Genomic DNA, 24,732 nt, shown 5'->3' with positions numbered 1-24,732 from the left:
TACCCGGGTCAGATCTGGCTTTTCTCCGGCTTTTCTGCGGCTTTTCTCCTTGGTGGTGAGGCTTGGTCAGAACCAAGTTATTTTAACCCACCATTTCTCCAGCTTGACATATTTACACACAAACTGACGCCGGGTCTGCTCCGCCTTTTCCCTGCATTAGATGCTCTGTGTAAAGACAGCTGTATTGTGTGCGTGTGTGTGTGTGTGTGTCTGCTTCTATGTATATACTATATAAAGAACAGAAACACTAAAATATAAGAGGGGATCTGGTGTGAGGTGCATGGCATGGATCCTCAATCCCTGAAACAGCTGAACAAATTCTACTCAGTGCCAGCGTAACATTTGTGAGGGATCGCCTTCACTCCCTGATGCATTTCTCTCTTGATTCTCTTAATCCTCTCTTGATTCCAGGATGACAGTGACACAATCCAGAAAGTTCAAGTGATCACCCAGCGGTTGGGAGTGATGGGGAGTCATATCATGCCAAAGTCTTTTCAATAACTAGATACGACCCCAACTGAGCATGTATGGTAGATTCTGAAACTATATTTTCCCACACCATCATAGATATATAAGACGTAGATAATCACTCAAAATCATGGTGATATTTAGCATTAACATTGCCCACTGGGAGATTAGAGATAGACTTAAAGACTTAAAACTGAAAATCATGGTTGAAAAACCAGTAAAACTATATACAGTATAAAACTATATACAGTGTGTATCTATACAATATATATGTGTTTTGGTGTGTATCTATGTGTGTTACATTTGTGTATATTGTGTATATTGTGTGTGTATTTTTGGGTATTTTTTGTGCATTTATCTAAGTGTGTATGTATGTTTGTGTGTGTGCACATGTGAGGGTGCATGTGTGTGTATATGTGTGTGTGTGTGTGTGTGTGTGGTGTGTCAGGACCCAGCCCCTGCCTGTCCTCCACTGGGAGGCAGCACTCCTCTACAAAGCAGACAGATTGTGAGTCGTTTGTTCAGTCTCTGGGAGCCATCTGGAGCTGACATTAAACACACATAAACAAACACCCAGCCATTAACAAGCTATAGCACCAGGAATAGCAGGGTCTGCTTGATTCAAAGGGCCATGAAATACAGATCAACTTATTCACACACATCAGAGCTTTGCTGTTCTACGACATCCTCAAAGTGATTTAAACTTGAAACCATTGGCATTACAATAATGTGTATTATTTACCGACAGATTGCAATGTGTTCTGGAATTGTAAATAATAAACATTATTCTTACACCAGCAGTTTATGTTTAAGAGCATTTGCTTCTATGATATCCTGAAATATCCTGAAAATTCTTTAGTGTGTATTGTGTGTCACATTCAAAGAGCCAAGATTAGATAATACATAGAGCACAACTGCATGTTAACCATAGCCACAAGTGTTAAAAATAGCCATTATTAGTGTGACAGCACAGATACATCCAAACACACGCGCACATGCACACACACCTAGACACTTTAAATATAAGTATACAAACATAAAAAAGGCCTACACATACAAAAGTACACATTGCAGCTGAAAACAATATTTTCTCCCTGTGTACTTTCATTTTTCTTGTTAGGAAGACACCATGTGCAGCAGCATGACTAGCAGGATGCCTTTTTGCTTATGCTAGAGTTGGGGAGTTGACAAGAAGACACTTTCCCTGTGTGTTTTTCTTTTGAGGCAAGACACCATACAGTATGCAACACTGCTACTGGTAGAGGAGCTTCTATTTACTACACCTGGGTTAAGGTGAGGTAGTCTAGTTCTTGGATTTAGGATGGTGCTATCTGAGAGAAGTCAAGGGATACTGGACTAGACCTAGACCAGAAATGTCTAATCCAAAGTGTGGAGGCTTTTCTCTTTTCTTCTCTGATTTAGCCTTATAACTTTCAGTCAAACTAAGTGGCACAAAATGAATGAATGAACCATGAATCCTCTAACTAGTCTCTAACTTTCTGAGGCATCCTTGGGCGACATCACCAAACTAAAACTTACTGCCATTCCCTTCACCATTTCTGACTTTGACAGGGCTCAACGATATGGTGTTTTGCAAAGGAGGCAACAGTTTGGAGTGAACAAGCATTAAGGGAAAGTGGTAAGTGGACAAACTGGAACATATATACCTGGGCCCCTCCCGTCTCCCCATGGCAAGGCTGGTCTGGTCTCAAACGCACAGGCAGGGAAAGCATGCACAGGCATGAGTGCTCGTTCGCTCCGCATTCAGATCAAGGGTCTTTAGGGTAGAGTGCTGTCTTATGCATGCCAGCTAAAACGCCAATCTCCCATCCCCGTTTTTTGCCAGCTATTTATTACACTATCCAATGCCCCCCAGCACAGCCATGCCCTCGGCCATAGGAAGAGGGGTGAGGTGAAGTTAATAGGGTTAAGGGATGCCCCAACAGACAGCCTATATTATATGGCTCATGCTCGCTCTGCCCCCCAGTCGATGTTCAGGGTCTGCATTCATCAACATTCTCAGAATAGGAGTACTGATGCAGGATCGCCACCCAGGTGCCATCGGACAAAACTGATCTTGGGTCTGAATTCCTATTGTGGTACTGCGAATGAATACAGACCCATACAGTATGTGGAAGGGAGACTATAGTAGTGACCCATGCAGCAAATCCATTACCCAGCAGGCCTTACCCTGTCCTTCACTATGAGACACTTTGCAGGGGGAGGAGACAGACAATGGACACAGAGTTAGTCAAGTTTTTACACTTTTGGGAAAAATCTGCTGAGGACACAACAGTCCCTAGTGGCTCCACCCCAGACAGTAAACGCTTTGAGAAATCAAAGTGAAAAAATGTCTGGCAAGCGTGAACTATCAGGGACCCCTCTGTTCAGTTAAGTCACTAATCCATATGTGGATTTGTACACACTGGCTCCGTTCCAATCCGATAGCTCGCTCACTTCCATCTGCCGTTGTTGGTTTTTCAACCCTTTCTTCAGCCTTGGAAATTATAGCTTTGGCCAATGGGGGAGAAAACAAAGCTCGGTTTTGCTTGTAGGCAAGCTAGCTGTAGTTTCCATCACCTATCAAGTCCTTTTAAAGGGTCATAAGTTACAGTCAACATGAGCAGACAAGAGAGATCTAGGCTCTAGATTTGAACACAGCCAGCGGTTTAGATTTAAGGGGCACAAACATCACATTCACAGCACAGAGAGAACACAAAAAAGATGCTAACCACTTTGTCCTCCTTTGTGGCATGCAGTCCAGGTAGCAGTGAGAATTGAGAAAAGTAAGGGAGGAAGTGGAGCAAGAGATATCGTGGAGAGAGAGAAAAGCAGAGAAAAAAATGAAAGAAAGGGTGAAAGAAATAGAGAGATGCAGAGAGTTTGTGATATGGGCAATTGAATAGATTGTGGGAAAAGAAGGAAGAAAAGGGGGGAAGAAAAGGGGAGAGTAGTGAGGATGTGGTGCAAACGTTTGTTAATCACATTCCGCAAAATTTATACACATACTTTATATTCAGTGACACAGTCTGAGGCGAAGGGGACAGGAGTATGTGACTGTATGTGACCACTCATACATGTTAGGCCACAGCAACATGCATGACCTAGCTTGGCATGACCTTAGTATGACTCATGACCTGTGACGACACCACCCGTGTGTCACAGCTCCTCAGCACAGATAGGAAACTGGGACACCAAAAGCAACATGGAGCACATTCTTACACAACTCTCGACATTTCATATATTTTTTGTATTATGCATCACAATATTTTTATTGTAAACTGCTTAAAAATAGTTGTAGACTATGTAAATACATTACATAAATGAATATAAATGAATACATCTAATATCATAAACTCATATTCATAATAATATGCCGAGCAGAGGAGAAGCTTTGTGGCCTAATCAACGTTTGGTTATGGGGTTTGCATCAGCATGTTGCTGTGATGCCTTCTGCAGGGCAGAGGACAGTACTGCACATCTCTGTTGACATTTTGAATTGATTAATTATTACAGTAGGTTGTTTAGAGGAGAATAAGAGCTTGTTGGTTAATATATGATATTTGGTGGACAATTTTATCCAGAGCATCTTATAGGACCATGAATGATGTCAGATGGCAGATGTCAAAGTGCATCCTTGTGTTTCAAGATCAGCATTTAAAAGTGCTTATAAAAATAAAATGTTTTCATTGGAGTCTATTTTAAGGAAAAGAAGCCAAGGTATTCTTATGTGCAAAAGTTAATAATGTCTTTATAGCTGTGGCTACCGTCTTCATCAGCTGTCATCATCAGCTCCTTTAACCCATAAAAGGATGTTGAGACATTGTTACATTTGGCATCAGGTGAGCCTGACTGCATTAGGAGCAAATGCATGGACTGGGACTGTCTAAATATACTATCTGATTATGCAATTTAACCAGCAACATATCATATTCATACTCCAAATATTTTGCGGAACAATAGCTTGTGCATTTTAATACCGCGTAGATGTATTTTTAAGAGCCAAACTGCTAACCAAGGGAAAACGCGGTGTGCTGCTGAGGTGCGCTGACTCGCTGTGTTGGAAGGGCAAACGGGAGTAGGTAGGTAGGAGAGGGTTTTTATGTAATGAAACAAAGCTCACACTTTCCTAACCCTGTTATTCTGCTTGGCTGGCTGGACGACCCGGGACAGAGGCAAGCAGCTCCGAGACCCACGGAGCTCCACTTACAACACATCTCTCCCACGCATTACACACATACACACACACATGTGCAGGCACGCACACAGATACACAGACAAAAACCCACCGCCAACCCCCGCACACATACACACACATATAAACACACACAGACAATACGAATAAATACTCACAGCCATATACACCTAATAAAACTGCAAACCCATACTCATACCATATACCGTATCTGCACTAAATCTCCCTTTCTCTTGCTGGTGTAGAATTATTTAAATTCCCCTGAAATTCCCCTGAAATTCCACTTTTAAGTGACATTCAGCATCACCTCAAGAAATTTAATTCAATGATATCACAGGATTGCATTTCCCACAGTAGTGAGAATGAATTACTCAAAACCAAAGAAATGGGGAAATTTTAACTGATACTCAAAAAGTTAATTTCAGTGGAATTTCCCTTTAAATGAATCGTTTGCTCTTTTTGCTTTATTTATAGTTTGTATTTATATCATGAATTTCCCTCTAAATGAATCCTTTGCTCTTAATGCTTTATTCATAGTTTGTGTTTATATCATGCTAGTCTCCTCATCTCTTTACTTCCATATAACAGCCTTCCTGCTGTGAAAGCAATATTAATGGCTTTAGCGACAGGGATACTATCTTTATCTCATAATCTGACTGGCCTTTGAATTTCTCTTACGTCTGGTCCCAGTGTGAGTCCAGGCCCAGCTGGGCTGTGCGGATCCTGAACAGATTGGGGACCAGCAGGCCAAGGGTGGAGGGCCCATAGTCAGGTAAGATACCCAGGGGGAGGTCCTCTCTCTTGGGTTGGAGTGAAGCCCAGAGAATGGTTGGATGGAAGTGGGCCGGGCCTTAAAATAGCACACACATGCTGGGATCTATGGATAGATAACACTCTGTCCCATCCTGTGCATGTCGGGTGGTGGGGAATTACACTCCGCTTAATGGTTATTATATTACTAAGTATGCTATAGAATGCATTGAGCTGAACATATGGCGTGGGCCTTTTATTTCAAATAGTGTGGTTTCTAGGGCTGGGGCACAGTGCTCCATGTGCGCAGTGCATTGTGGGTTCAGGTTCAACCCATGACTTTATTCACATGTCATTGCGTTTCCCTCTGTCCCACCTTAGCTACTATTACTTTACTGTGTTCCAAATTGTAACACTGAGTATATTATATGGTCCTGGTTACTCTCTTTGCCCTTCTTTTTTTCATAAATATCTATCTACCTGTCTTGGTCTTGACATGTTGCTTGACACAGTATCAGTCCTGTCACTGTTTGTCATGCTTGGTTGATGGCCGCAGTACAGTCACAGGACACACAGGACAACATGGATGCTGTAAACTGGTGTGCTTTCACTGTCAAGTGAACTGAAGTGTCTCAACCATTCCACAACACTACAGCCTCAGTCTAAAGATGAGCCTTGGAGGCCTGTGATTGGTGCCAAGCCAGTCTTCCAATACACTTTGGTCTCCCCAAAGTGTGACCAGGAAGCATGAAAGCAGATGCAAACAGACAGACAGACAGACAGAAGCAGGAAGACCATCTACCCGACAACTACAGCAGGAATGAGGTGAGAGACACAGGGGGAAAGAAGACAGAGAGGATCGTGGCTCAGGTTTCTCACATTGTTGGAGCGCAGGGAGACGCGGCCTCCGCAGCGGGCGCAGAATTTGGTCTGGCAGTAGGAGCAGAGGTGGCCGCAGCCGTCGGCAAACTTGGTCTTGCGGCAGATACCGCAGGTGGGCGCATCGTCCTTCTGCTGGGCCTGCTGACGCCGCGTCTCCGCCCCGATGCGACGCACCTCCTGTTTGTAGCTTTCAAACTGCTGGTGCAGTGTTCTGTAAGAGGGGAGCAGAGGAGAGGAGAGGAGAGGAGAGGAGAGGAGAGGAGAGGAGAGGAGAGGAGAGAAGAGGAGAGGAGAGGAGAAGAGAGGAGAGGAGAAAGAGACAACAAGAGAAGTTAATGATTGTCTGTTAGAAGTACATCATGCATCAGAATTACGCTAACCTTTTGTACTTTGATCAACTTTTACCCTCCTTCCAATTGGTTTGAGAGATCGTCCCGGCTAGATATCCATACTCACATAAAAACTAGAATGGAAGAGGACATGGATGAATTGCTGAATAACTGAATAATTATTAAAATAAATAATTCTCACAGAACAGAAGGGCATGTAATGCGTGCGAGAGTTTGGGAACAACATTTCAGTTCCAGCAAAATAGCTGGCAATTAGAACAGCACTTGAAAGGTGTCTTTGAACAAATCATACACACAATTAAACGAAACTTCAGCTCAGTTCTCGCTCTCTGCGGCTCACAGCCTTTCCCCTCGCCGTTTCCTGGGATGCCTATGATGGAAATAACCCAAGTGCGAATTGCAAATCAGGCCACGTGAAAACACCCTCGACGAAGGACTGCATTAGCATACCATGTCTCTCATATAGGGGACCCAGACAGGCGCTTTAATTACCTCACTGAGAGAGAGAGAGGGAGAGAGAGAGAGGGAGAGAGAGAGAGAGGGGAGATGGCTTCATTCACAGTTTCGCAGCCAATTTGCCTATTTGTGGAAGCCAACACATTCTCCAGTTAAGTCATGTCAGGACTAACTTCTTGCCTCTGGCAGCGCAGCGACTTTACAGACGTGTCTGAGAGTTGTTTGTCAAGCTGTGAAATTCATCGAGACGATGCAGTGTGTTTACACTTTTCCTGTACAGACATATCTGAGGTAAAAATATGAGATTCATGCCAGACCTGTTAACCTTAAAAAACAGTGAAGTTGAATGACTAGGGTGGCATGAAGGCCTATTGGTAAGAGATACTGTCCCGAAATTGAAAGGGTACAGTTTTGATCCAATGTGTCTATCTGAGCAAGATACTGATAAGAAAATCAGCTAAAACCCTAAAATAAAAGTGTAATGAACTATATCACCTGTGTCTGTTGAAAGCAGACATGTCGTCCCGTCTATAGTGTTCAGCAGCAGGGTGGGAAAAAGGTAGAAAACATAACGCCTGATCTGACTTCAGCAGCCTTTCGTTGTAGAAATAATCAGACAGATAACACTCATCCACCATGACCCATACGAACTCCAAGAAAGACGCTTTAAAAAGTATTTTTAAGATGACAAAAAAAGCTTTCTAGTTGTCAGTCTTCACGGGGAAAAAACAAGCCATCCAAAAGAAACATTATATAATTCCCAGAAACTATACAGTCTCCCCAACGTCACTGAAGAGATTCTTTCATAAGATGCCAAAAAGACACTTTCCAAGCCTGAGAAACGGTGCTTCGCCATCGGTACATCCCTCTTCAGACAACAAACTCTTCACCAGAGCTACTGTCTTGCCTCTCTATCAGTCTCTGGCTCATCATGCCGGAGCAGAGACACCAGACTGCCACCATACAGAGCTGGAACAGGGAGGTGACTGGCCGACTGGGACGCATCTTGTCCAATCAGCTGACATTATCACACGCTGAGACAAAAGCTGGAACAGGGACAATGTCTTTGTCACATTGGAGCAACCTCACATCTAACGTGCAATGTTTTATGTAATGTGAGAAAAACAACCAGGTGCCATTTGAGTAATGTTGAGGAGCTTATTCTAACAAAGTAGGCATATCAAGGTCACAGAATGAAACTTACTGCTCCTTAATACGCATAACCTTACAGCCTGAACATCTTTTTCAAAGAGTTTTTTTGAATATCCTGCATCTAACTGCATAAAGTTTTCTGTGTATTTTTCTTGGATGTGTGGTGTGCTATTTTTAAGTTAAAACGCTGAGGTTTTTAAAGGAGCATCTGAAGGGTACTTTACAACTTTCTGTAATAACCTTGGGGCTCAACATCAAAGCAACAAAGTCATCTACAACGCAGAGCCAGGGAACTTTCAAGTTCACTCAAATAAGTTAACATAATGAATACCATCACTGTGCCATGAGAGCATCATTTTATACCATTACACCCAGTCTGATCTCTGTATCCATCACATACTTTGGCTGTGCTTGACTTATATTGACCGATACACACACACACAGAGGACGAAGCTTTTAACGGATAGTAGATACTATGATAAAGTCTTCAATTACAATCCTCTAAGTGTGGTTCTCCAGACAGATATAGTCAAAGGGTTCAAGTGGAAAAATTAGAGTCTGCACACTGAAATATGCTCCCAGGGTGTATGAATTTATTAACACCTATGTTGTGACGTTTTGACCTCACTGCTCTTCATCAGACAAATTTTCCTTCTATGCTTGATTTTGCTGTTCTGAGCCTGGTAAAGCCTGGGTGTGTGTGTTTTTACTCTGAAAGGTTCCTAGCCTTTGATCCAGCTCAGATCCATGATGATGAATTGATACTGGAGCTGACACAAACCCTAGCTCTACTCCTACGACATTACGATGGAAAAAACAACATGACACAGCCGCAGCAGCAACGTCACAAACGTGACCTCTGACCCCGAGACGCTATCTATCCTACCAATGGGAGTCCAGAGGCTGAGCCAAGCCCAGGCACCATGGGAACAGCTGTCAGAAACAGAGGGTGCACAGCCCGTTGTCATGGTAACACGGTGGCGTCAAGCACTGGGTGTCAGCGGGTGTCAGTGCACCAGCTGTTCCTGTTCTTAGAGCCACAGATACATCAGTCTTTCCACTGGCAACACTGGTGCTTCACTAAAAGCTGCACTAGGCAAGATTTTCATATAAAAACACTTTGGTCTTATCAGCCGAAATCACCAAGTGAGGCTGCAACAGAAAAGAGCGTCCCATCCCAAATAGACAAATAAAATTCTGGTGTTAGGTGTGGACTCCTCTCTGCCCACAAGAAGTGGCAAATCGAAATTTCAGAGAGAAATACAAAAGTTTCTCCTAAACAGCAGTTAAAGAGTGTCCTGTCCAGAGAAAGGACTGGACTCACAAATGTTAAATCTTTTCTCCTGACCTTTTGATAGCCCTTAGTATAAAGCGATCACAGACTGGATGGGTTGGAGAACATGTGCGTGTTGCGTGCACTTTACTGACGGCACGTTGGATTATTTCTGGTTATTGAAGTCCTAATTTTTTAACCTCTCGCTGCCATTTGGAGCCACCAACAAACAAAATTCCCCTGGAGTGACTGAATTTTAAATCACCAAGTACAATAAATGCACAAGGATTTGTACCTCTACTTTTAGGTACAGCACCAGCGACAGAAGATACGACTACCTTTTTTTCTGACAGTGTGACAACGTACAGTGTCTCACAATGCATCATCATCACTGACACAACATGGTGCCAGGGCAGCAGGACCCCGCACACAGCGCAGAGAGAAAGTGGCATGCAATGAAGAGAACACTCCACATATCACTCAACATGTAAGTATACAGTTTTCAGTGATAGGAAATGTCAGAAATTTCTACTCAACTGGCCTTGGAGTCATGTCACAAACACATTTGAACACATACATACACATGAACCCAACATGTACAATATCTCTCACACACACACACACACACACACACACACACCATCCCAAATATAAAATACCCTTCTTATACACTGTATATAATCCAATATGACAGCCCAGGTTCATGTCCTCTGAGTCTTCTGCCAGCACCCCCCCCCCCCCCCCCCCCAACCCAACCCCATCCCCTCCAACACACACACACACACAAACACACACACACCTCCCGCTATGTCTCCTTCCTCATCTCCCAGCAAATCCCCTTCTCTAGCGGCCGTTACTCTATTGCCAAGCTGAATTCATTCAAATTTTCACCTAAAAGCAAATTATAAACATAACCTTCACCTTAATCTTAATCTTAGCATTTCCTCTCTGGAGACCTTATGAATGATCCTAACCGTATTGATGGAAAAAATAACATTCGTAGTCATCACTTTTTGAAGACATAGGTAAAGACATTCTCTCAAGCTGTGTTCACTCTACTGTGTGTTCATCGATTACATGCCTGAGCCTGCTCTCCTCCATGGGGTCGACCTCCATGCCTGGGATCACAGGTGGTGAAAGACTGCTAAAATATTTTACTCAAGTAGGTGTATACTCTTTTTTCAGTCAATTTTACTCAAAACAGAGGAGAATATTTGCCTTGTAAGTGACTCAAAAGTGTGCAGTAACACAGCTCATGGTCTAAAAAAAAAAAAGAATAAGGTTCATGTCCATGCTGTGAATTTATGTTCCCGCCAAATTAACTGATTTCCTGTTTTTGTATAGTAAAATATAAAAAGAGGAGATAAAATGGGAAACACAACATGTTACTGTAAAAGAAAAACAAGACATGGTTAAAAGTGGGCAAGATCAAAAACAGTTACATAAAAACAAGTCTATAAAATGTGCTTTATGAAGCTTAAGTTCCTCAGGCAGGGCGTCCCACAGTTTTGGGGCCCTGATGGCTGAAAAAGCACAATCCCCTTTATTCTTTAGATCTCGTTGTTCTCACTACTCTTATATCTAAAGCCTGCTCGAGTTAGTCAAATTTTACAAAAAAAAATATGCATGTAGATGTTAAACAGCACACTTTTAAGAGTACCAAAAAGTAAAGTTACTCAAAAGACATACTCATGTGCTGTAAGCTGCTTTACATCTCTGCCTGGGATGCACAACTGTGTCTGAACAGCCTGTGTCTGTCTGTCTTGTCTGTGGATCTGTGAACGCGGACTGAACACGCGATCGCTCTGTTCTCACAGGCCAGGTGGATTCGTGACAAGCAGACTTACAGGCTGTTGCATCTCCAGTTCTCAAGCTGATGGCGACCGTGCTGCTGCTGCTTTTCTACACAAATGGTTTAGAGTTTTTAATCGCACCTCTATGTGAAAACGGAAAGGTCTGACATGTCGCGAACAGCTCAGCTATGAACATGGATTCTGTGCAGGTCTGGAAAGTGTGAAGAAGGAATTTGATCCAATTGCAGGTCTTGAAAAGTCTTGGAATTGAAGAAAAGTTGAGAAAAATATTATTGTTTGGTGAACTGTAGAAATATGACTACACAATTTCATTTCACCCATTGTAATATGTGTTGTTTTCAAAGAATCAATCTTGAGCTATGCAGTAAAATTGCTTGACAGTTATTTTTTCCAGCTACAGTTATACATTATAATGCACATGAAGCAACTGAGAAAGTGTCCCGTAACTGTACAAACACAGTATTGCACCTGTACTGCATGCAAAAGGTGTTGTTTCATGTGTGGGATGTTCCATGTTATGCAGGTCAGTGCTATAAATGTCTGATGAAACCACAACATTGCAACTAATGAAGGAGTGTCACGGAGTGTCTCTTGGTATCCTGAACCACAGATTGGCATTCAGGACATATCAGGAGCATCCAGGAATATTCAAGGATATCTAGACCTGACACAGAATAGCAGTTTGGGGAGCAATTCAAATATTTAGACTGATTTGCCCCCCACCACCTCTGTAGCCTTCTTCTGTCAACCTCCACTCCTCCACTCTTTCAGCATCAAAGTGCGCTGAATACTCAGGTGAGAAAAGTACACAGCCAACACAATTCACAATTCAGACACAACTCATCATCTAAATTAAACAGAGTGAAGTGCAGACACTCGGTGTAAAAATATCTGTTCTGTTCAACGTCTGCCTTGACACTCTCTGTGATTCTCTCAGGCTAGGAGAAGTTTCCTCTTTTTTGTTTTATCAATAGTGCATTGTACTCCCGCACTTTGTTCCCCAAAGGATTTATTCCTGTCAGATTTTTCAAGGCGGAAAAACAAAGATGTGAGATTAGAGTGTTCCTGGGATGAAATTCCTATCCTGGGATTCTCCTCCTTCTTTTCTCCAAGTCTGAATCATGTGGTGCCAACTTCCTTCCCTCCCAGAGGCTCATCGGTGTGTGCTGAAACTATGGATGATGCCCTCAATATGCCAGGCATGGAGCGGGAAGTATACAGGCAGCACTGCTAATACACATACCTGCACTCACAAATATGCGTGCAGAACACATACAATCACATTATACTGTGCGTGAAACATATAAACACATAGAAAGAAATTACCACCCGCTAAGCGCCAAATCCCGGTAAAAATTGTCTTTGGCACATAAATCAGTAACAATCACCCAACACACTTTACCTTTTACACTTTAACTTTTTGAGACGATAACATTTGAATGCCTCAGTTACAGTCTTTGATCACTTGATTTATGTGGATAATTTGAATTCTGCTGCACTTCATGTGAAGGTATTTGAAATGTTTACCTCCAAGTGGCGAGCCATTTCTTGAGGAATTACAAACTTGATCCATTGTATAAGTGAGTAAGTTTGATCTCTAAATCTTTGTTGAATGTTTCACCTGATTCTATGCATCAAATAGCATTGAAAACGGGTTGGGTGACATATTTCTATGAAAAATGTATTTTCATTATTTTGGCCAGCAAAAATTATTCTTGGCAAGTAATGTTTTTTTTTGTTTACCAGCCCTTGGCAGGTGAGACAAAAAGTTAATTTTGGATGCTGCCCTCACATAAGGCACACAAGAAACACATAAAGGCGCAAAAATATGCTTAAATAGGGGCTTATACTCACACTCACACACACACACACACACACACACACACTCACACACACACTGATTAGCATGGAGCCGTGGCAGACAGTGACCAGGGGGGACTAAGTGGTGTGAACTGGCTGAACTGTGGCTGTCTCCTCTCTCTAGGTCAGCACCATGCAACTCCCAACAGTCAGGCCAGTAGGGACAGCCAACTAGCCAGATGTGGGTTAGTCCTGCTTCTGCACTGTCAAAACAAGCACACATGTACACACACAAGCACACACACACACTCAGGGATACACACACAAGGGCAAATATAAACAAACACAGCGACACAAAAACTCTGCATCTACACATGCATGGGTTTGCCTTCGCCTAGGGCCTCGAATACTCAGCTCACCATGTCCAAGGACTCCCTCCCTCCCTCAGTCCCTTATTCTCTCTCTCTGTCTCTCTCTCTCTCTCTGTCTCTCTCTCTCTCTCTCTCTCTCTCGCTCCCTCTGCCTGCGCTCTCTTCACCAATCGTTGGTGTGGAGTTGTTAATTAGCACCGCTATGAATACATTGCCCAAGGAGGGAGAGGGAGGGGTTTTGTGTGCTGTGTGTGTGTGTGTATGTGTGTATGTGTGTGTTTGTGTGTGTGTGTGTGTGTGCCTGTGTGTGTGTGTGTATGTGGAGGAGTAGAGAAAGGGGGGCGGCACTATTTCTGTCTCATCAGCTGATTCCTGGCGACGCCTTGCACTCTCTCTCAGTCGGAGGAGATACATACAAGAAGGTAGAAAAGAACCAGACTGCCTGTTTAGGCCGTCGGCAACGGGCGGCGAGAAGCGCTGACCAGTAGTGACCTCCCCGACCTCTCACTTCGCTACGGCAACGGTTGTTAGACAAGAAGCTGAATGGCTGTAACACAAGGAGTATGGAGCTTTTCATTGGTTTAACAGTTCAAAGAACAAACCAAGCATGCATAGATCAATGGTCCCAGTGCTCTATGAAGGCAGTAGTGAGGGCGTTCCAGGAAATACTTCTCCGCTTCTGTCGGAGCCAGAGACTGGGAGGATGACAGACATGTTGAGACGCGCTGTTAGGAAGCAAGGAAAGGAGAAGGCAGAGGTGGAGACAGATTGATCAGAAGAGGCAAATGAAAAGGAAGCAGACACAGACAGGGAGAAGATAGTTTGGGTAAAAATAAGAAACAGGAAGACAGGAAGAACAGGTGAGGAGTGTGTATACATACTCCCAGAAGTCTTCCCATTTCAAAAAGAGATGGATAGACAGACGACTGTCTGCAGGGAGGAGGAGGGGGAGGAGGGGGAGGAGGAGGAGGAGAACAAATGAAAAAGAAAAGGATGAACAAAGAGAGAGAGCCAAGACGGAAACAAGCGTGGGCCAGAGACCAGCCGAGGAGAGAAGCCAATGCATCCGGAGCTACTCTATAAATACCACTTGAGAAGAGGAGTGGATGATGGAAAGAGGATGAAGACAGGATGATGGAAAGAGGAAGGGGGGGAGGGAAGGGGAGAGAAAGGAAGAGTGGAGATGTGATGAGGAACACAAATAAACAGGGGGGAAAAAAGCAGGAAAATCTTCTGTTAGAAATGAAGGCGAGTTATGTGTCAGAAAAAACAAAACCCTCAAAAACCCTGAAAAATCACATCCCTGGAGGAGGCAGGGTGGTGTCTGAAAATGATGAAACACCAAGGAAGGAAAAGGGGAGAGCAAACCTTAGAACTAAAAAGCCTTGGGTGCATCCACACCCACTCCAGTAGTGGGGTGGGGTGGGGCAGCAGATGAGTGGCGGTGAACTAAATGTAAACATGTATTTTGTATTTTTGTTAGCCTGTCCTGATGTTGACGTGTACATATTTGTCTGTCTCTGCTGTCAAAAGGCTATAAAATGGTAATAACTTGCTAATGCTATAGCAGACATTGCTACAGCAAACACTGGCAAGTTATCAGTACTGTGCAAGTACCCAGATGGCCGGTGTGAACGTCAGCCATTTCTCAAACAATCCTTTCAATCCTCCAGTGCTTGCTGGGGTTTGATCCCTAGCTGTGATACTTTCCAGAATCCAGTCCTGTGGATCCAGTCCTACTGCAATCATGTGCCATGGAGGGTCAAGAGTATACAGGTTTTTCTGCTGCATTCCCAGTTTCTAGCCTCCGACCTCCATGCGTTCCAGTGGTCAAGCTCAGAAATTCCAGGAAAGAAACATAGATGCCCTCGAGATTTCAACGAGTCCTAAAGCTACATAGAGTCCTATAGCTACATAGCAACCAGTCCTAAAGCTACATAGACCCAGTCCTATAGCTACATAGACCCAGTCCTATAGCTACATAGACCCAGTCTAGCTACCCAGCCTTAGCCTCTCTTCAGCTCATCTCGCCTCAGACTCTCTGCAGCCCCTCCCCAAGCCTGTGCTTAGATGTTGATAAGTCTTTTTATTGATGTTGTGAGTGTTTTACCCGTATTTATGGAGTAGAGTGCCTTTTTGGCATGGACTCCTCAGTGTGTGTGTGTGTGTGTGTGTCTTCTTGCATCTATCACTCTGTCTCTCTCCTCCTCATGGCTTTGTTTTTTTTTCTTTTCCATTTATATCCCTCTACCTCTCTCTCGCCATTTCCTTTTTTCTCTCTTCCTCTTATCCCTCACTCTCTCGTACCATCCATATATTGGATTCCACTCTGTCAAAGCCTAGTAATTGATAAAAATGGTCTCATCCATATCCTTGCCCTGGCCATTATTCCTGCCAACTGGAAGATCTAATCCAGACCTCTCTCTCTCTCACACACACACACACACGTACACCTCTTCCTGTTTTCTCTTCCCTTCTATTTCTTTCCTCTCTCTAATTCTGACACACACACACACACACATACACACACAAAGCACACATACAGTACAAAGCCTCTGACCTCACAGATCCTGCTGGGTGACGTACGTTTAAGCCATCACTAGTTGTGGTGTAATTATGGGCGACCCCTAATCCCCTCGATATAGCCCAGCAGCCTCAGCTAGTAGCCCTTTCTCCTCCTGCACCCCCCCCCCCCACCCCCTTTCCTCCTGCTCTCCACTTCATTTCCTGTGGCCCACCCTACACACACACACACACACACCAACCTCCACTACTGCACACATAGTGAACTATAATTGAATTGAAATAGTGTGTTAGATTTTTGTGGTATTGTCCATTGTCAGCATCCTGGTTGTGAGAGTTGGTTTGTATCTTGCAAGAGAAGAGCAAATACAGCTCAGAGAAAACGTCTACTATAGTTGCTTTTATAATTATTTTCTTGTTACTAGTCTGCCTATGTGAGCACATATGACATTTAGTGGCTATTTTTATCCTAAGTGCCTTGAAGTATCAAGAATGCATACATTTTTTAAAGAGCCAAGAGCCAGACTCGGCCTGAGCAGCCTGAAGTGAGACACTTCGCTCCTCTACAGCTCCACACTACGCAACTTTGTCATCCTGTGAATCCTGTGGATTTTTGTGCAAATCAACTCTGTTCTTTATTGAGCAGAATATAATTAATAAAATGAAGGTGGTATTAATGTGAAAATTTAACTTTAACTATAAATCTTCACACCTTAACTGCAATTTTAATCTCCCAGAATCCTCTTCATATGCAAATGAGTTTTGAAGGTGTCATGGCTGGAGAATTTGCTGCTGGGTTTGATGTCTATGAGTTTGCATGGACTACTGTGATATAGTGATGTAGTGATACACAGTATATATATATATATATAAGCAGCGCTTCTATGTATTTATATAATGTGCTGTAAGCTATGTTTGCCAACGATTCAGTTGCTAATGTTAGCTAGCAAGCCAGGTAGCCTAACATTATACTGCATTCCCCATAGAAGAGATGAAGGCAGCTGATCAACTACGGAACCAGACAGCTGAGATCACATTCAAATAAATTGATAATCAGTTAGGTCTTCATGTCATCGCCACAGATGGGACATTACACAATCTGAACCAAACACCCTGGCAGTGTTGTGTGCCATGCTCTTCTCACTGAGACAGCTATAGTCACAGAGCTATAGTGGACAGATATGGAGTGCATCAAGCAGCAGTTACATCAATTACAGGTGTGTCAACATCCTCTTCTCTCTCTCTCTCTCTCTTTCTCTCTCTCTCTCTGGCTAGTGGTGGCTATCTTTATCAACAACAGATAGAGTGCTCCTCCAATACTCTCAACTCTTCTCAGTGTACACAGCCACGTGAAGGGACACACACACACACACACACACCCATACACAAACACAATCAATCCAAGCCACATACTCTATATACAATTCAACTCCTCCTGAGCATAAAGCTGAACCTCACAGCATTTTTGCTAATGGAATGATGGATCTATTGTATGTTAATTTGAACAAACACACACTGACACCTCCTGTGAAGTGGCTTCTGTCACTGGACTGCATGAGTTCTAGTCATATACAATGCATTGTGTGACCACGCATGAAATAATCCCATCATTTCCCCTGACCAGAAACAGAAACACAGACGGAGAGAGACAGAGAGAGAGTGAGAGAGAGACAGAGAGAGAGAGACCTGAGTGAGCCTGTTTAGTGCTCCCAGAACTCACCAGCATTAAAGTTTAATGACAATGCATTCTGCTTGGGCTGACCAGGATATCTCTCTCTCTCTCTCTCTCTCTCTCTCTCTCTCTCTCTCTCTCAGGTCCCACCCAGCCTCAGACTGTGAGCCACCATCTCTGACTCTTCCCATCCTCTGAGTGTGAAAGGCCATTCCTCCTCCTCCTCCTCCTCCTCCTCCTCCTCCTCCTCCCTCACACAGTTCATTCTCTCTATCACTGATTGCTAATGATTAACCAGATCTCACAGCAGCACAGGTGTATCAACACACAAACACAAGGCCGTTTTCCCGCATCACGCAAGATTAAAAAGCACACAAAAGATCTTAATAGACCGAGGATAGGTCAGTGGTTTGAGGAAGTGTTCACTTGTCTTCCCTTAAAGAAGATTATATATACACTTAGGGGAAACAAGAACTGTCAAAAAAAAAGTGTGGAGCCTATTTATAAATTATGTGTGAACATATGGATGTAGCAGATATTCTGGGTCAGCGAGATGAGTCACGATGAATAAGTTGTTTAGTTTAGAAATGTTTAGAAGTGATCTCTCACACCTCAATTCAGGTTAATAGTGTAGCATGACTATATTAGGGATTACTTTACTATATTAAGGGAGAAGCATCGTTTGCGGTATGTTTTACCATATATTTGTTTATGCTTCTATCTAAATTTTACAGGTGCATTAAGTACAATTTTTATTGTCCCATAGCATAAAATGACCAGAATATATCTGCAGGGTTCAATTCAAATTACTAAACAATTACTTTGCCATGGGGGCTGAGATTTGTGTCCTTCAAAACTCGCTTTCTGGGCCGTGCTCTGTTTTAGATGCAGTCTGAATGTTCTTTGTCATTATGAAACTCAATAAACATTTTTAAAAAAAGAGTGCATACACACACACTCACACACTCACACTCACACACGCGCGTGCACACACACACAGGTACACTCAAAAGCACACTACTGAGAGTGTGATCTAAACGGTGCCTAAACAAGACTTTGGAACTTGCTGTGACAATGAAAAACTGCGAGAGACAAAAAAAAAGACAGAATGTGCAGCTTTTCTAGACATGCGGCAGCGTTCTACCAGAGGCACCACGAAGAACAATGGAACCCCACTGAGATGACAGACGTGCACACACACACACACACACACACACGCATACAAAACATGCACACACGCAAACACAAACACACACAAACACACAGACACTGCTATCCCCCCATCGGCATCCATTGTTCCAGGTGTTGCAGACACACCCGACTGGCTTTGAGTTCCTTTAATTAAGAGCAAAGTGTGAACATCCAATCCAGCAGCCTCCAAATACAGACACATGGAGCGTGGTGTTAGCGCTGAGAGATTCATACACTCTCCAGATGTCTGGAGAAGAATGGAGGCTGGCTGCAAGGCAACAAGACAAACTGTACAGTATAGTTAAGCCGTTCTATCTTCGGGGGAATGTGCTTCCCTTCTGCAAGCTTTCCTCCATAGGCCAAGAAAACACAACAGCAAGGCCATTTGGATCTGCGGTGCATTTTGTGCGTTGCTTCTTGTAAGTATCGGGGCCTTGAAAAGCCACACATGCTCTCAGACGTATAGATGTTGTGTGTGTGTGCATGTGAGTGAGTGTCTGTTTGTATGCATGTGTAAAAACATCTAATACATGCATGGTTCCACACAAACACACACACACACACACACACACAAGTAGAAACATTATGCATTTGTAATTAGTGGAATTCAACAGTGGGCCAAAACTGAAACAGGTTAAAAGAAAAAAAGATACAGAACATCAACAGCAGCCAGCAAACTGAATATTTAAATATTTCAGGAACTGCTTCCAAGTGTGTGCTATTTTCAGACCTGATCCATAATTCAACATTAGCATTTTTCTCCCAGAAACCTTGAAACTCTTAACTCTGCTCAGGAAAAAAAAATGTTTCTGTTTATCTTAACTGGGAGACACCAAGTCGGGTTGAGGGAGAATGGATTTTTTTTTTTTTTTTTTACTTGGGAGACAAAATTTGGTAACTTGATGTAATGTTAGTAGCTGCTGTGTCTAACTAGCCACAGTGCAAACCAGCTGAAACTATCCTGGCAAGAAGCTGGATATCTTTACTAAACATAATTAAGAGATACAACATTCCAAACCCAGTGAGATGATCATACAAACAATGTACAATGCAAACTCAGTGAATACAATAGAGACCTGGAGGTAGGTAGATGCAAAGGTACATCTTTGGGAGACTGCAGTAAGAAGCATTAGGGGAGTTTTCGGGAGAAATGTCACTTCAAAAAGAAACTCTACCTTGAGAAAGAGTTCTCTTGTGTTCTTCCTATGATATTTTGGACAGTTCAGTTCTTTGGGAGCACTGTGGCAGTACCCAGGATGGTTTTGTGGGCAAATGTACAAACCTTTTAGCTCACAAAAGTTAGCGCTACTATGAATTAAAGCTCATTTAGGTGTAAAAACTCAAAATTTCATGAGCTCACAAAGTTATTATTTTATTCTTTACCAATGAAACCACTGCAGGAAGTGTCTCTTCATGACAACATAAATTAGCATCTTAGTTCTCATGTTTCAACCTTTGAACGACAGTTGTGAAATACAGTATGTTCACTAATATCAAATGAACGTTCAAGATTAACATGCAAGTTTTAGCAGCAGATTTTCCTTTTTGATTTTCTCTTTGGAGGGCAAACCCACCTAAACTCAGTTTATCCAACTTTCTAGACTGACATATATCTTTATGACATATATACAAAGTACATATAGTAAGTAGTCTCAAACTGATGGACAGAGCTATCTATGGCGGGTAGTTATATAAGAAAGACTATAAATGTTGTATTTTCAGATAATTACTACGGCGGTTTTGACAGCCAGGATCTCATCTCATGCATCATTTTTACAGATTTGCAAAAAGTGAACTAAATTACCTGTATTTACTAATGTATGTGCTTCATGCATGAACAGGGCCAGGACAGCGACGCTTGTTTCAGCTCTGCTCAGCTCGGTTCAAATGAAGCCCAGAGAGATGGTTTTGCGATTAAGAGCCCTAACTCTAGAACCACACACTCCAGATGGCCTATGGAAACACACACAGGTGGTGCTGAGCAAGGCAAACTGGTGCTAGTGGGGTTACATTCATTTCGTGCTAGTAAATTTCCACCCAAGCCATGCATATTTAGACTGCTGGTGACTGGTGTCAAAGTAATAACCTGCAATATTTTTATACAAATCAATATTCCTTTTGCTATCACTGATTGATATAACACAATAGTGATTCAACTGATACTGAGTTCATCAAAGCTTATAGATTCGCTGTTGTAAACACCTCTACCGCACAGGAAGTGATGAGTTTTATGTTTCTGGCAGCAACAGCAGTTTGTTTGGAATAAATAGCATGAGCAGCGATATCCACCATGGCTGAACAGACAAAGAAAAAGAGCTCTACCTACAAAAACACAAACTTCATCAACATAAGATACAAGGAAAAACACCTCACAGTACCGGCCACACTGTTTGATTGCAAAGTAATTTCTGGGAAGTGCGGTTCAAAACCACCACAGCTAAGACCGCTTAGCACCAAAGATGTCACCAACACTTTAAGACTAGCAACTAGTCTAAGCTTTAAACTGGTCTTAGATTGTCAGGTTGGACTAGGCTAATTAAGACTGTCTGTTACTTAAATATTACAACTGACTTATTTTGAGGGAGGAAAGTTAGCCACCTCCCCCCCTGGCTAATCTTGAGTTAAGAAGTTTGTTGTTATGCCAACGAGTCGGCCTAACTGTCAGAGTGGGAAGTTTAAATACTGAAGCTGTTTCATAAAAGATGGCAAATCTCTGGTTTTTGGAAAGACCTGAAGAAGGGAGAGAGTCTTTAGAGACAGAAACAACACATTAGAGATCTACAACAATCAAGAAGTGGTAGGAACAGGTAAATAGTGTCTATAGCAAGTTTGACTTAAGGTCACATTTAAGACTAGGTCTATCTTTATGCAACTGGCAAAAAGCAACCATTTCAAGGATTACCACTCGAACAACAAGCAAAGAGAAGCTGGTGGAAGCCATAGCTAGTTAGCCGTATCTTGCAGTACCCGTTGGTCCATGATATCTATGGGCAAGTTCTGTCAAAGCGCCCAATCTTAATTACTCCAGCTGCTGCATGTACTGTATATCTATGGTGTGAAATCCTGCGAGGACCCTTTCTCCCTTGCTTCCCCCTTAAACTGTTCTCCTCTCACTTTTCCTTCTTATTCTATCTTAGTGATGAAAGAGAACCTGAACCAGAAGTCATGTTCGAATGGTCCAGGTTTTCCATGGCAGAAGCTGTGTGACGATGGCTGAAAAAAGCTCTAATATGCTTGGCTGCTCTTCTCCATGGAGTCGGTATCGACCCCCAGTGTTAGTCCACGTCCAGCCACGGGGTCACAGGAACCAGCTGTGTGTGACAACCTCACATAGGGACCCTGTCTGTCAATCACCAACTACCAAAATGTGTGTGTGTGTGTGTGTGTGTGTGTGTGTGTGTGTGTGTAATGGAGGGGACAGAAAGAAAGACAGAGTTTGTCTCAAAAGTCTCAACCCTCTCAAAAAGTTCTGTGAAATGAGTATAAACTCTGAAACGCAGATTACGTGTTGTGGACACATGTAATGTGAAGATCATGTTCCTCCACCACAAAATGATTATGTAGCAATAGCAGGAATTGGATTATGTAGCAGGAATTGGACACGCCATTTTCAAGTGTTTGTCACATGAAAAGTTACGTTAAGTTTAGGTGACGAAAACAACTTTGGTTAAGGTTAGGGTTAGGCAACTAAAACTTTGGTAAAACAAGTTGTTTAAAGTTAGGGTTAAGGTTAGGCAACTAAAGCGACTTTGGTTAAGGTTAGGGTAAAGTTTAGGTTCAGGTTCAGGTTTAGGTTTAGGTTTAGGTTTAGGTTTAGGTTTAGGGTTTAGGTTTGGGTTTAGGTTTAGGGTTTAGGTTTGGGTTTAGGGTTAGCTAAAAGTTAAGTTTAATAAGAAACTAACTTAACTTTAAGTCCAATAAGAAAAACTTTCACTGAAAAGTAAAACTTCATTCACAGTATAAAATTCTTCAGGCGTTAGGAATTGAACCCCGATCACTGGACTTGAAAGCAAATGTATACACCCAACCCACGGTGCTATTTGAATGTGAAGCTACTGGATGTTTCTAGTCATGTCTCCTCCATGTAATCCTTTCATGGTGGGGAAACATATTCCTCTCATGCAATTTTTGTTATTTGCATTTTAAGACATTTCACGCTCATCATGTCACGAAATTTCATGAAACCTGTCTGATATGATCATACATGAACCTGTCTGTGCATTGAGGCCCTCCAGTTCTGAATCTGAATCTCACATCACAGCAGCAGTTAAACTCTTTCCTCTACTGAATGACCGCCTGCTCTTGACCTTGCCCCCCACCTATGGGTGACCTCTTGGTGGACAGTAGCAGCCATATTGGACTCATCGCGGCAGGAGGAGGCGTCACTGGCCTCTAGATGCACCCTGTGCCCTGCAGCCTCGGGGAGTCCTGCGAAACAGAGATTAGCTGTGTGTGTGTGTGTGTGTGTTTATGTGTGTGTTCCCTCCTAGGGGCCCCTCACAGAGGCTCTCCCCTGTCTTTCTCTCCCCCCTTTTTCTCTCTGTCTCTCTCTCTCTTTCCACCGCTTTAATCCTTAAGCCTCCAAATCCTCCCCTCTCTCCCTCCTTCTTTGCCCTAGGTCCCGATTCCTCTTCTCTCCATCTGGTGCGCCGTCCGGTACACAGGGTGTCAAGGAAAAAGCCCTGGATGATCTGAACCTCATACTGTACCATAGATCCGAAACAACTGGGTAGGTACGAGTTTAAAGTCACAATGAAGCCGCATTTTGAAAGCATCAATGTGATGTATTTCCTGTTGTAACAAGATATTGGAGTGGGACCTAATGCAGGGAGGAATCATTCAAAAGTATAAACCAATGGGGTATCAGTTAGGGAGAGAAAGGCAGTTTTATTTGATGGGCAGGGAGGTTAGGGTTAGGGTTTTATTTTTAGAATAAAAATTTTTGACTTTTTATGTACGCCTCCTGGTACACAAAGTCACCACTAAAGATTTTCTGTTTTCCAGGAAGTAAAAGTAATGAGATTTCGATATAAAAATACAATAAAAAAAAATGTTTGTCATTTTTTTGGGAAGAAATTGTCAAATAGGTGTGTGCTATGATAGTTAGAATGAGCTAAAAGGCGAAAAAGTCATTTTTCATTTGAGTGCTACTGAAAATAACACTAACTCAACTGTGGGTGCCAATAAATTCAAGGAGTACTACTACCATCTGTGACAGTGTTTACTTGTACTTTAGCTATGCTTCAAAACTGACACAAGTGGGTGCCCCCATCAACCCCACCCACCACCCACCACTCCTACCCCGACCTCCTCGTCTGTCCACCCCCGTCTGAAACGTCTACAACCTCTCTGCTGAGTGCATCAATATTTGAGGGTGCTGTCTATATTTACATTTCAGAAACCTCAAAAGCGGGTGGATGGGAGCTTGGGGTGTTGGGGGGGGAAGTGAGCGGTGGGGGGCAGGGGGGAAGATTTCCCACTGTGCTGTGAAAGGAGGATTTGAGCGTTAGGGCGTTAAGTGGCGGGTTGGAGCGGTTGGTCACTGCTGCGTTCAGCATTTCGCTCCCTTCCTGCTGCATGACAGTTCCTTCACATAACATCCTCTGGATTAGAAAGTCAATGGAGGTTTAGCAAGTCAATGGGGGAAGTCTCTGACGTTTATGGAGTATTAGTCATGTACACAGCGCTGTTAGTACTGAGTATCAGTAAAGCAAAGCCCAGGTGCTGTCTTCTCACGGCCTCGACGTGGATAATAATTAGCCCAGAAGCAGCTCTCCTGGCGGGGCAGCAGACCAGGACACTCGGCCTCCGTCACGCTGGAGGTTGAACTGGTGA

General features: G+C 43.0%; 1 protein-coding gene across 1 annotated transcript in view; it reads right to left on the bottom strand.

The window, feature by feature from the left end:
• The window catches only part of rims1b (regulating synaptic membrane exocytosis 1b), a 68,641-nt gene that overhangs the window by 39,791 nt on the left and 4,118 nt on the right, over positions 1-24,732 (bottom strand). Inside the window, exons 2-3 of the mRNA XM_078290784.1 lie at positions 6,293-6,506; positions 2,659-2,679 (exon numbers count right to left, since the gene is read on the bottom strand). Of these exons, the coding sequence (XP_078146910.1) occupies positions 2,659-2,679; positions 6,293-6,506 (235 nt within the window). The remainder of the gene's footprint in view (positions 1-2,658; positions 2,680-6,292; positions 6,507-24,732) is intronic.

The sequence above is a fragment of the Centroberyx gerrardi genome, chromosome 3, assembly GCF_048128805.1.
Source record: "Centroberyx gerrardi isolate f3 chromosome 3, fCenGer3.hap1.cur.20231027, whole genome shotgun sequence".
Taxonomy (NCBI): Eukaryota; Metazoa; Chordata; class Actinopteri; order Beryciformes; family Berycidae; genus Centroberyx; species Centroberyx gerrardi.
The sequence above is the reverse complement of the archived record's forward strand: the minus strand, read 5'-3'. Positions and strand labels throughout refer to the sequence as shown.